At 42.5% G+C, this 14,123-nt stretch overlaps 1 protein-coding gene across 1 annotated transcript; it reads right to left on the bottom strand.

Annotated features, from left to right (window-relative positions):
• Window positions 1–3,281: 3,281 nt before the first annotated feature.
• On the bottom strand, window positions 3,282–13,987 carry LOC115555840 (slit homolog 1 protein-like). The gene is given in 8 exon segments (XM_030372883.1): window positions 3,282–4,678; window positions 4,820–6,585; window positions 6,958–7,117; window positions 8,520–9,437; window positions 9,439–9,702; window positions 9,704–10,041; window positions 13,471–13,576; window positions 13,852–13,987. Coding segments are annotated over 7 exon segments (4,353 nt in total). The 5' UTR covers window positions 13,574–13,576; window positions 13,852–13,987; the 3' UTR covers window positions 3,282–3,874.
• Window positions 13,988–14,123: the final 136 nt, after the last annotated feature.

The following is a 14,123-nucleotide window of genomic DNA, read 5'->3' as shown; positions in this document are numbered from 1 at the left end:
GTTTTTTTTTTTCTCTCTAGGGAACCCTTCAATAATGTTTGAATCTAATCAGAGTCATTGGTTAAAAAAAAATAAGCACTTTACAGGACCTTCATTGACAGGGCATAATTGCCCCAAAGGATTACATTGCACCCCTTTTTCACGTATTACGGCCGCAGCATTAGCTCAATACAGAAACAATTAAAAAAAAAAAATCCACAATTATCACAAATAAAAAAAACGGTTATTCAACCAAAGTGCAATTTTGCAGGGGTCAATGTAAGTTTTGTGGTATTATATACATATATATAAATATAAATAACTAATAATAAATATGTATACAGATACACTGAATGTTGTTTTGTGCTGTGTTTCCTCCTGTCATCCGTTTCTGTGTGTGCCCAAAGACATTGCAGCTGTATGTGTGTGTGTGTGTGTGTGTGTGTGTGTGCGTCTGTAGGGGGAACAGGTATTTGCTGGTAGAGATGGAGCGAGCCGCTCTGGAGCTCTGCCTGGAGGGGGCAGCTGGTGGTCAGAGAGGGGGCTCAGGTGGCTCCGTCGGGGCCTCCGCTGGGAGAGACGGAGCAGGAACCAGCAGATCCAAACCTCCTGCCCTGCCCAGAGCCAGAGGCTGACCCCAGGGCCAAGAGAGGCCGGACACACGAGTGCTTGTGCATCAGAGGGTGTGTATGTGTGTGTGTGCGAGAGCGCTGATGCAGCAGGAGATTCTGCAGGCTGTAGGGCAGGGGCGGGTCCACAGGGCCAGGGAAGGACGTCTGAGGCTGTCAGCTTACTTGTCAAAGCCAAACGACCCCAGACACGACAGAACCAACGGAGCGTTCACACACGAATACATCCTCGCGTTTCAGATGATTGTGGCTTACAGCTACAACAACAACCAGACACTTTTTTCTATACTTTCGTGATTTTTACCCTTTTGGCCACTTTAAAGTGGAATCTCCAAGATTTATGTTAGGGACACCTTTGGAATACACGTCACATCCCCTATAGATGGTTACCATAGATCCAAATGAGGTCATCACACATACCCAGTTTGTAACAATCATCATAGTGCAAATACCAGGGGTTCCAGCAGTGTGTCCTAGATCAATCCCCATTGTGGTACTTCATTCGGTGACTTTGCAGGAATTTATGTTCATGAAACTTCAAGATTGCAGATCACCTCACCTCACCAGGTATGACCAAGCATCCAAGTGCTTGGTCTTAACTAAGCTATTTGAAGCTTTGTATCATGCATTCTTTATTGTCCCAAAGAAAGAAATTCAACAAACAGCTGTTACAGGTTTATCAGAAAGAAACTCCCATGTGGCAGACGAGAAATGAACCACTGAAACGCCAACGCATATAACTTAAACAAAATCAGAGTATATTTTATTGTATGATACAGATATAGTTGATCTGTTGAGGCTTAATTCAGAGAGAGAGATCATCTACAATATATTTCATACAACCTAGGCGGCAGAAGCTCAGAAGATAGTGGGTTGACTTGCAACCGGAAGGTTGCTGGAAGGTTGCCGGCTCATCCTAGCTGGGTGTCAACGTGTGCCTAAGCATGACACCAAACCCTAAGTGCTCCAGACAAGCTGGCTGTCGTCTCGCATGGTTGACACCTCCGTCGGTGTGTCAATTTGTGTATGAATGGGTGAATGTTAGGCAATAATTACAAAGCACTTTGAGTGGCCACTGCGAAAAGGGCGATATAAATGCAGTCCATTTACCATTTTGAGTAAGGCCGACTTTTGTAGTTTTTCTGTATTTTATTACAGATTGCCTCCCCTCCTTTTCTTTGAACCTATATAATATCCCTAATGAAGACCTATTTTTGATGTTGGAAGAAACGTAGTTGAACCAAAATTCAGGTCCAGTGCTTGGCCCAATTTCTCTGAAAACCATTCATTTTATCCGTACTACTGCATGACATGAAGTCTCTATCATAAGCTCTTTTGCTAATTTTGTACTTTTTTTTAAGTGAATGTAATTAAGTAAATGTAGGCTACTTGAATAGTTACTCTAGTTCATGCTGAGTTTGTGGCTATGATGATTGTGTTTTAAACATAATTATCATAATCAAGTTTGTAATCAAATTGCAGTGGTGTCATCCGACACTGAAAATGCCTTCAAGCTGGTTTGTTTCAAAGCTGAAAAACCCCAAACTGTTACAACGAGATTAAGGAAAAATGTATAAAATGCAAAATAGGCGTAGACACAAAAACGTCCATAAATTAAAAAATATCAACAGAAGAAGAAATAAAAAAAAACTTTTCTGACGTTCTGTCAAAGACTATGTGTTTTGTTGCAGATAGTTTTACTTTTACTAAAATGCTTTTGGCAAAATGTTCAACCAACTGAAGCTCCCCCCCGCCCCCCCCCACCCCCCCCTTCCCTTTCCAACAAATATGGTGGCCTGCACTGACCCGTACTGTGTAAGGTGCCTGTAGTAGTAGTATTAGTTCTTCCTAAATGGTTTTGTCATAGTCATCATAGATAAAAAAGCTTAAAAAAAACTAAATCTGTTGTGTGTGGTTGACAAAACAAACTAAAATATACTAAAATAATTGAGAACATCTATTTAGTTTTGGCCTTCGTAATTTTTTTTCATTCATAAGCCTTGTATTTACGGTGGATATGAAACTGATCTCCCAATATTTTTGCTGTGACATTTTTAATTGCACAATATTCGATCAGACCTTTTCGTCGTCATAAAATCACGCTTTCATTTCTTTTAAAAGTCCTCTACACAAGGGAAAGCTCGCTCCCTTGAGTAACTACACGTTAAATAAACACAACATGTATCTCTGGCCTGGAGTAAAAAAAAAAAAAAAGCATGTATAAGACTATAGGGCCCTTAGCTAGCCGCCGGAGACCATCCTGATCACGTGACCTCACCTTTTTGCCACACCTCTCAGTGTGGACTTTCAGCCGGCCACAACGAATTCTAGGAATGACAATGTCACCTGGGTCAATTAGGGACTGTGTCATAGATGAAAACGGACCAATCAGAGATTGTCGTAGATTATGACAAAAAACATAGCGGCTCCCAAAGAAACAAGCGGTCACGTTAACATTAGTATAGACAATGGAAAGCGGAAAAATGTTTTGCCATTCTTTCTTACTCTGTGTATCCCCTGAACTGATGAGGTCACATGATTGGTTAGCTGATTGTTAACTGACACCTGTATCGAAACAGAATGTGAAGTCACCCGATCATGTGGGTCACCATGCTAGCCAGCAGCATGTCCTACAGATAAATCTAGATACTTTTGTAATAATAATACATGTCGAACACGTTGTCACTTTAATCCACAAAACTGGCATCAATCTAGACTGGACTCCTGCCACTCAGAACAGTGAGCCAGAAACAGGGGATTAAGAGAAAGTATGAACGTCGTCCCTCTACACACAGATGGTTAAGCGTAGGTTAGGTGCACGTACCACACACTGTTTGTCTGACAGTCTGTCTTTCCCAAGCAAGCATGTCCATCAGGCTGGCAGCTCTGAACCAGGTCGATTTGGAGTATACACACTTATATACAATCAACAATGTGCATAGTTAATAACTATAATTTACAGAGAAAAGCTTTTGTTTTACATTTCACATTAGTTAATTATCCACCTTGCTTTCTGCTTCATGTATTTCTGGTTCCCTCTTCTGGCAAACAGGGAAATTACCTATTCCTGGCATCATAATAATAAAACAATGCTACCCTACTTCAACTTCCAGTAATCCACAATAAATAATCCACAAGCAAATACCAAAAAAAAAAAAAAAACTGATATCATTTCGTACACAGGATTTTCGAGCGAAGATTGTTTTACGTTGAGAAAAAACGTCGGAAGCCGACGAAGCAAAGCGCGCACGCAAACCCCAGACACCTCAAAGCCTGACGGTCTCTGCCTCGGGGAGTGGCCTCCGGACGAATTCCTTCCGGTAGGAGAAGCGGGTGAGGTCGACCCTGTCGTCCGTCCCCTCCCTCTCCTGCAGCAGACTGTACAGAGACCAAACTAACTTTCCCAGCACCAGCGTGCAGATGACCTCCAGCACCAGCAGGGTGGTGTACAGGGTGAACCTGGCCTTGCACTGCTCCACCTTGCTCCTGCGCCGGCAGCTCGGCTGATAGTGGCGGAGCGGTGGGGGTTGGTGTCCGGGCTCCATGGGGCAAGTGAAGAAGACTACCGGGGTGTGCCTCGGTGTTGGTGGGGTTGTTGCCATGGTAGCGCCGGGTGATGGAGTGCTAAGAGTTGTAATTGTGGTTGTCGAGGGTGACGTGGTAGTAGGTTGCGTTGTTGTGGTAGTGCTGGCTATTGCACAGGTCGTTTTCGCTGGTGCTGTTGTAGTTAAAAGAGTTGGCCAGGTTGTCATTATTGTTGCAAGCGCTGCTGTTGTTGTTCTTGACGTGATGAGGGCGGTAGGGGGAGCGGTGGTTAGGGCGTTTGTAGTGGGCGTAGGTGTCGTTGGGGCGGTGGCGGGCACGGGGGTGGCTGTCGCGGCGGCGGTTGGGGTGGTAGTCGTTGCGGTTGTGGTGGTTGGGGTGGGGGTGGTGGTGGTGGTGGTAGTGGTGGTAGGGGTGGTGGTGGTGGTGGTGGTAGGGGTGGTGGTTGGGATGGTTGTAGTGGGGGTGGTGGTTGGGATGGTTACTGTGGTTGGGATGGCAGTCGTTGTGGGGGCGGTGGTGGTTGTAGTGGGGGTGGTGGTGGTTGTAGTGGGGGTGGTGGTGGTTGTAGTGGGGGCGGTGGTGGTTGTAGTGGGGGTGGTGGTGTTTGTAGTGGGGGTGGTGGTGGTTGTAGTGGGGGTGGTGGTGGTTGTAGTGGGGGTGGTGGCTGGGATGGTTGTTGTGGCTAGGATGGTGGTTGGGGTAGTGGTGGGGGTGGTGGTTGTAGTTGGGGTGCTTGTGGTAGTTGTCATTTGGGTGGTGGTTGGGAAGGTTGTAGTGGGGGTGGTGGTGGTTGGGATGGTAGTAGGCGGGGTGGTGGTGGTTGTAGTGGGGGTGGTGGTGGTTGGGATGGTAGTAGGCGGGGTGGTGGTGTTTGGGAAGGTAGTAGGCGGGGCGGTGGTGGTTGTAGTGGGGGCGGTGGTGGTTGTAGTGGGGGTGGTAGTTGGGATGGTAGTAGTGGGGCTGGTGGTGGTTGTAGTGGGGACGGTGGTTGGCATGGTAGTGGTAGATGGGGCGGTGGTTGGCATGGTAGTGGTAGATGGGGTGGTGGTTGCCATGGTAGTGGTAGATGGGGCGGTGGTTGCCATGGTAGTGGTAGATGGGGCGGTGGTTGCCATGGTAGTGGTATGTAAAGGAGTGGTGGTTGGAGCCAGGGTGGGGCACACAAGTTGATCCTCTGTTAGTGAAATCACCTCCCTTCCACTTAAATCATTTGGAAACGTACACACCACAGGAGGAGTGTGAGTTAGCACTTTAGAGTTGTCTTTCATCCATTGGTATAAATAAATGAAATTGCAATCACAACGCCAGGGATTATCATTGAGGTCCACTCTTATCAGGGCTTTCAAAGGTTCAAAAATATCTTCCGGAAGGTTCTCCAGCATATTGCCTGATAGCTTAAGGATCGTTACCGATGTTACCTTTTCAAATACGTTTGCATTCAATGTTCTGAGTTTGTTGTTTGATAAATATAGCTTTTTAAGCTTTGCAATGCCGTCAAAATATTCCGAAGATAAAGTTTCAAAATGGTTTTTGGACAGATCTAATTCCTTTAAGTTAGTCAGGGGGCTGAATACTCCACTAGGAAGACTGCTTAGGTTGTTTTGATGGAGCCTCACCTCGGTTAATTTTGGCGTGCCTCCGAACAAAAGCGCTGGTAGACCAGTCAGTTGATTTGCATGCAGTGTCAGTGTTTTGAGCAGACTGAAGCCAGTGAAATACTCTGGTGGTAAATCAGTGAGAAGATTGTTGTCCAAGTATAGTTTCCTTAATTTGTCTTTATGTGGAAAAAGTCTTGGTGCTAGTTGAGTTATTTGATTTCTCTGTAATCCAATTTCCAGCAGATTGGGTAAAGGAAGGAAGACCTCTTCCGGGACAGAGGTGAGTTGGTTTTCGTAGAGCCGTAATGTCTGCAGTGCGTCGAGTTGTGAGAAGAGGCTGGGGGAGATAGACGTCAGGTTGTTTTTGGCTAAATGCAGGCTCTTTAGGCTCTTGAGCTCATCGAAGGTGCCGTCCTCTATGGATTGGATACTATTCATGTGGAGCTGGAGCTGGGTCAGTTTTATCAGGCCGTCAAACAGACCTCTCTGAAGACCACCAAGCTGGTTGGACTTCAGCACCAGCGACTCCAAGTGTGGGACTTCGGCGAAGACTCCCGCTGCGATGGACGTGAGCAGAGTGCCGACGATCTCAAGGTCCTTGAGGCTGTCCAAACCCTCAAAGGCCCCGGCCTCCACGGACACTGTGGGCGTGTTTAAGAACTCCACCTTTTCAAGCTGAGGATTGGCCACAAATGCTCCTTTTGGGATGGTAGGGATTTTACTTTCCACAAAGAAGACCTCTGTGACCCGAGGCATCAGGGTATGTGGGATTTCTGTGGTGGAGGAGGGGAAAGTCATTTGGTGTTCTTTGGTTGCCGCCGCTGGGTTTCCATCTGCATCCGAGGAATACAGAATCAACAGAGACAGGGAGAGGAGGAAGAAGTGTCCTTTTGGGAAAAAGGCCCCCGGAAATGGAGTTCTCTTAGACATGTTCATTGTCTAAAGAAAAGGGAACAGTACTTTTTGAAAATAGAGAAAAGATCATGTAAAACAAATGTTTAAATGGAGATAGGAGAAGATAAACATTCTGTTGGATGTTTTGATAAAGATACACTTTCGCAAACTTTTGCAGTACAAGGTCAATTCTGTTTCTCAGGAACACGTCACATTCATATCATATCAAATAAAATATTTACAATATATATATGTAGAAATTTCATATATATACTTTTTATAAAATTATACATAATATAATTAATCCTTACCTGAAAATGTAATGGGCCGTTCAAGTGAAATAGTGGGCTTTAATGAAATGGTGAAGAAAACTGAAATGGTGAAGAAGACCATTCTATCTACTATATCTATGCAGGCCAGCAGTTCATGAACAGTGTGGAGTGCCCATGCAAGGCGTGGCCTTCGTAACGTCTGCCCTCAAACTGATAAGCAAAGGGAGGGAAAATACTTGTAAGGACCCATATTTACTGTCCCTCTGAGGTATGCTGACAAAACTTAACAACTCACACTCGTTTACCTTTTATTTTTAACAAATCATGATCAAAGCAAAGTTCATGTCTCATGATATTTAATTTGTTAATGCAATGTAGATTAAAAAAAAATTAACTGATAATTATATATTAGAAGAAACCAAATCAATCCATATAGTATTTAAAAAAAACATTTTTGAATGAAATTCACAATTATAATTATTATTCATGTGAGTGGGGTGTCCACTTAAATATATTCTACTTACTGGCACCAGAGGGCAGCATTTCGAATTAAAACCATTGTAGCGGTTATGTGGAATATAGGCTGGGAAGTGAGATAAGCAAAAAGCATGAAACGGACTCAGATTCTATTCTAAGATCGTGGAAAGGTCCTTCTGCACAACAAAACAGGATATAAGTGGTGTCAAATGAAATGACACTTGGCCAATAATATCACTTGTCAAATTATCATTTGTATGATCGCCTCAGATTTTCTTACACTGCTCTTTATTTCTTAAGAATTACATAATTAAAATCTCTCTAGGACAGTTACTTTATAACCTTCCAAAAAAGGCTACAGATACACTAATTGTAAAGGCAAGGCAAGGCAAGGCAACTTTATTTATATAGCACTTTTCATACACAAGGCAGACTCAAAGTGCTTCACATATAAACATTGTCATACAATAAAATAAAATAATAGATAAGTAAAAGAAAAACATAGGCAAAGAAATGGGTAAAATAGAAAAAGGCATTTTAGTATTAAAATAGAAAATAAAGGCAAAGTTAAAAAAGCTTTTTAGAAAGTGCAATGTATTTAAGATTTTAGCAGAAAGCTACAGCAAACATAAAAGTCTTCAGTCTTGTTTTAAAGGTGCTCAGAGTTGGGGCAAGTCTTAAATACTCTGGGAGTTTATTCCAGCTATTTGTTGCATAGTAACTAAATCCTGCTTTCCCATGTTTAGTGTTTACTCTGGGGATAATTAACAGATTGGTCTCAGAGGATCTTAGTGGTCTAGAAGGCTGATGTAGTGGAAGCATATCAGTTAAATATTTTGGGCCTAAACCATGTAGGGATTTACATGGTTTAGTAAAGGTTTATTGAGAGTCATAATCTTCTAGTTTTAGCATGAAAATTGATATTGAATATTGAATTTAAAGCAAGACGGACGTCTTTGCTTTGTCACACAATTTGAACCTATTATGGGCCAATATTATGGATCGATGGATTAAGGATATAATACTGTATTTCCTTAATGTAGGCCTATTTTCCCTAAACAGAGGAAGAAAATGTCCATTGGTTGGCCCGGTTGAAAACCATTCATCCTCATCAGAATTAGTCAGCAATCTGTCACATGTAACCCCCCCCAAACACATACACACACACACGGTGACATGGTGGTTGTAGTGGGGACGGTGGTTGGCATGGTAGTGGTAGATGGGGCGGTGGTTGGCATGGTAGTGGTAGATGGGGCGGTGGTTGGCATGGTAGTGGTAGATGGGGCGGTGGTTGGCATGGTAGTGGTAGATGGGGCGGTGGTTGGCATGGTAGTGGTATGTAAAGGAGTGGTGGTTGGAGCCAGGGTGGGGCACACAAGTTGATCCTCTGTTAGTGAAATCACCTCCCTTCCACTTAAATCATTTGGAAACGTACACACCACAGGAGGAGTGTGAGTTAGCACTTTAGAGTTGTCTTTCATCCATTGGTATAAATAAATGAAATTGCAATCACAACGCCAGGGATTATCATTGAGGTCCACTCTTATCAGGGCTTTCAAAGGTTCAAAAATATCTTCCGGAAGGTTCTCCAGCATATTGCCTGATAGCTTAAGGATCGTTACCGATGTTACCTTTTCAAATACGTTTGCATTCAATGTTCTGAGTTTGTTGTTTGATAAATATAGCTTTTTAAGCTTTGCAATGCCGTCAAAATATTCCGAAGATAAAGTTTCAAAATGGTTTTTGGACAGATCTAATTCCTTTAAGTTAGTCAGGGGGCTGAATACTCCACTAGGAAGACTGCTTAGGTTGTTTTGATGGAGCCTCACCTCGGTTAATTTTGGCGTGCCTCCGAACAAAAGCGCTGGCAGACCAGTCAGTTGATTTGCATGCAGTGTCAGTGTTTTGAGCAGACTGAAGCCAGTGAAATACTCTGGTGGTAAAGCAGTGAGAAGATTGTTGTCCAAGGATAGTTTCCTTAATTTGTCTTTATGTGGAAAAAGTCTTGGTGCTAGTTGAGTTATTTGATTTCCCTGTAATGCCAATTTCCAGCAGATTGGGTAAAGGAAGGAAGACCTCTTCTGGGACAGAGGTGAGTTGGTTTTCGTAGAGCCGTAACGTCTGCAGTGCGTCGAGTTGTGAGAAGAGGCTGGGGGAGATAGACGTCAGGTTGTTTTTGGCTAAATGCAGGCTCTCTAGGCTCTTGAGCTCATCGAAGGTGCCGTCCTCTATGGATTGGATACTATTCATGTGGAGCTGGAGCTGTGTCAGTTTTATTAGGCCGTCAAACAGACCTCTCTGAAGACCACCGAAGCTGGTTGGACTTCAGCACCAGCGACTCCAAGTGTGGGACTTCGGCGAAGACTCCCGCTGCGATGGACGTGAGCAGAGTGCCGACGATCTCAAGGTCCTTGAGGCTGTCCAAACCCTCAAAGGCCCTGGCCTCCACGGACACTGTGGGCGTGTTTAAGAACTCCACCTTTTCAAGCTGAGGATTGGCCACAAATGCTCCTTTTGGGATGGTAGGGATTTTACTTTCCACAAAGAAGACCTCTGTGACCCGAGGCATCAGGGTATGTGGGATTTCTGTGGTGGAGGAGGGGAAAGTCATTTGGTGTTCTTTGGTTGCCGCCGCTGGGTTTCCATCTGCATCCGAGGAATACAGAATCAACAGAGACAGGGAGAGGAGGAAGAAGTGTCCTTTTGGGAAAAAGGCCCCCGGAAATGGAGTTCTCTTAGACATGTTCATTGTCTAAAGAAAAGGGAACAGTACTTTTTGAAAATAGAGAAAAGATCATGTAAAACAAATGTTTAAATGGAGATAGGAGAAGATAAACATTCTGTTGGATGTTTTGATAAAGATACACTTTCGCAAACTTTTGCAGTACAAGGTCAATTCTGTTTCTCAGGAACACGTCACATTCATATCATATCAAATAAAATATTTACAATATATATATGTAGAAATTTCATATATATACTTTTTATAAAATTATACATAATATAATTAATCCTTACCTGAAAATGTAATGGGCCGTTCAAGTGAAATAGTGGGCTTTAATGAAATGGTGAAGAAACTGAAATGGTGAAGAAGACCATTCTATCTACTATATCTATGCAGGCCAGCAGTTCATGAACAGTGTGGAGTGCCCATGCAAGGCGTGGCCTTCGTAACGTCTGCCCTCAAACTGATAAGCAAAGGGAGGGAAAATACTTGTAAGGACCCATATTTACTGTCCCTCTGAGGTATGCTGACAAAACTTAACAACTCACACTCGTTTACCTTTTATTTTTAACAAATCATGATCAAAGCAAAGTTCATGTCTCATGATATTTAATTTGTTAATGCAATGTAGATTAAAAAAAAATTAACTGATAATTATATATTAGAAGAAACCAAATCAATCCATATAGTATTTAAAAAAAACATTTTTGAATGAAATTCACAATTATAATTATTATTCATGTGAGTGGGGTGTCCACTTAAATATATTCTACTTACTGGCACCAGAGGGCAGCATTTCGAATTAAAACCATTGTAGCGGTTATGTGGAATATAGGCTGGGAAGTGAGATAAGCAAAAAGCATGAAACGGACTCAGATTCTATTCTAAGATCGTGGAAAGGTCCTTCTGCACAACAAAACAGGATATAAGTGGTGTCAAATGAAATGACACTTGGCCAATAATATCACTTGTCAAATTATCATTTGTATGATCGCCTCAGATTTTCTTACACTGCTCTTTATTTCTTAAGAATTACATAATTAAAATCTCTCTAGGACAGTTACTTTATAACCTTCCAAAAAAGGCTACAGATACACTAATTGTAAAGGCAAGGCAAGGCAAGGCAACTTTATTTATATAGCACTTTTCATACACAAGGCAGACTCAAAGTGCTTCACATATAAACATTGTCATACAATAAAATAAAATAATAGATAAGTAAAAGAAAAACATAGGCAAAGAAATGGGTAAAATAGAAAAAGGCATTTTAGTATTAAAATAGAAAATAAAGGCAAAGTTAAAAAAGCTTTTTAGAAAGTGCAATGTATTTAAGATTTTAGCAGAAAGCTACAGCAAACATAAAAGTCTTCAGTCTTGTTTTAAAGGTGCTCAGAGTTGGGGCAAGTCTTAAATACTCTGGGAGTTTATTCCAGCTATTTGTTGCATAGTAACTAAATCCTGCTTTCCCATGTTTAGTGTTTACTCTGGGGATAATTAACAGATTGGTCTCAGAGGATCTTAGTGGTCTAGAAGGCTGATGTAGTGGAAGCATATCAGTTAAATATTTTGGGCCTAAACCATGTAGGGATTTACATGGTTTAGTAAAGGTTTATTGAGAGTCATAATCTTCTAGTTTTAGCATGAAAATTGATATTGAATATTGAATTTAAAGCAAGACGGACGTCTTTGCTTTGTCACACAATTTGAACCTATTATGGGCCAATATTATGGATCGATGGATTAAGGATATAATACTGTATTTCCTTAATGTAGGCCTATTTTCCCTAAACAGAGGAAGAAAATGTCCATTGGTTGGCCCGGTTGAAAACCATTCATCCTCATCAGAATTAGTCAGCAATCTGTCACATGTAACCCCCCCCAAACACATACACACACACACGGTGACATGGTGGTTGTAGTGGGGACGGTGGTTGGCATGGTAGTGGTAGATGGGGCGGTGGTTGGCATGGTAGTGGTAGATGGGGCGGTGGTTGGCATGGTAGTGGTAGATGGGGCGGTGGTTGGCATGGTAGTGGTAGATGGGGCGGTGGTTGGCATGGTAGTGGTATGTAAAGGAGTGGTGGTTGGAGCCAGGGTGGGGCACACAAGTTGATCCTCTGTTAGTGAAATCACCTCCCTTCCACTTAAATCATTTGGAAACGTACACACCACAGGAGGAGTGTGAGTTAGCACTTTAGAGTTGTCTTTCATCCATTGGTATAAATAAATGAAATTGCAATCACAACGCCAGGGATTATCATTGAGGTCCACTCTTATCAGGGCTTTCAAAGGTTCAAAAATATCTTCCGGAAGGTTCTCCAGCATATTGCCTGATAGCTTAAGGATCGTTACCGATGTTACCTTTTCAAATACGTTTGCATTCAATGTTCTGAGTTTGTTGTTTGATAAATATAGCTTTTTAAGCTTTGCAATGCCGTCAAAATATTCTGAAGATAAAGTTTCAAAATGGTTTTTGGACAGATCTAATTCCTTTAAGTTAGTCAGGGGGCTGAATACTCCACTAGGAAGACTGCTTAGGTTGTTTTGATGGAGCCTCACCTCGGTTAATTTTGGCGTGCCTCCGAACAAAAGCGCTGGCAGACCAGTCAGTTGATTTGCATGCAGTGTCAGTGTTTTGAGCAGACTGAAGCCAGTGAAATACTCTGGTGGTAAAGCAGTGAGAAGATTGTTGTCCAAGGATAGTTTCCTTAATTTGTCTTTATGTGGAAAAAGTCTTGGTGCTAGTTGAGTTATTTGATTTCCCTGTAATGCAATTTCCACCAGATTGGGTAAAGGAAGGAAGACCTCTTCTGGGACAGAGGTGAGTTGGTTTTCGTAGAGCCGTAACGTCTGCAGCGCGTTGAGTTGTGAGAAGAGGCTGGGGGAGATAGACGTCAGGTTGTTTTTGGCTAAATGCAGGCTCTCTAGGCTCTTGAGCTCATCGAAGGTGCCGTCCTCTATGGATTGGATACTATTCATGTGGAGCTGGAGCTGTGTCAGTTTTATTAGGCCGTCAAACAGACCTCTCTGAAGACCACCGAGCTGGTTGGACTTCAGCACCAGCGACTCCAAGTGTGGGACTTCGGCGAAGACTCCCACTGGGATGGACGTGAGCAGAGTGCCGACGATCTCAAGGTCCTTGAGGCTGTCCAAACCCTCAAAGGCCCCGGCCTCCACGGACACTGTGGGCGTGGATAAGAACTCCACCTTTTCAAGCTGAGGATTGGCCACAAATGCTCCTTTTGGGATGGTAGGGATTTTACTTTCCACAAAGAAGACCTCTGTGACCCGAGGCATCAGGGTATGTGGGATTTCTGTGGTGGAGGAGGGGAAAGCCATTTGGTATCCATCTGCATCCGAGGAATACAGAATCAACAGAGACAGGGAGAGGAGGAAGAAGAGTCCTTTTGGGAAAAAGGCCCCCGGAAATGGAGTTCTCTTAGACATGTTCATTGCCTAAAGAAAAGGGACCAGAACTTTCATGTAAAACGAATGTTTAAATGGAGATAGGAGAAGATAAACATTCTGTTGGATGTTTTGATAGAGATACACTTTCGCAAACTTTTGCAGTACAAGGTCAATTCTGTTTCTCAGAAACATGTCACATTCATATCATATCAAATAAAATATTTACAATATATATATATATATATATATATATATATATATATATATATATATAAATGTAATATACTTTTTATAAAATGATACATAATATAATTATTCCTTACCTGAAAATGTAATGGGCCGTTCAAGTGAAATAGTGGGCTTTAATGAAATGGTGAAGAAAACTTGCGAAGACTATCTGTATCTACTATATCTATGCAGGCCAACAGTTCATGAAGAGTGTGGAGTGCCCATGCAAGGCGTGGCCTTCGTAACCTCTGCACTCAAACTGATAAGCAAAGGGAGGGAAAATCCTTGAAAGGACCCATATTTACTGTCCCTCTGAGGTATGCTGACATAACTTAACAACTCACACTTGTTTACCTTTTATTTTTTA

Source organism: Gadus morhua, chromosome 12 (assembly GCF_902167405.1).
Source record: "Gadus morhua chromosome 12, gadMor3.0, whole genome shotgun sequence".
In the NCBI taxonomy this organism is placed as follows: domain Eukaryota; kingdom Metazoa; phylum Chordata; class Actinopteri; order Gadiformes; family Gadidae; genus Gadus; species Gadus morhua.
This window is presented reverse-complemented; position numbering and strand designations above follow the sequence as displayed.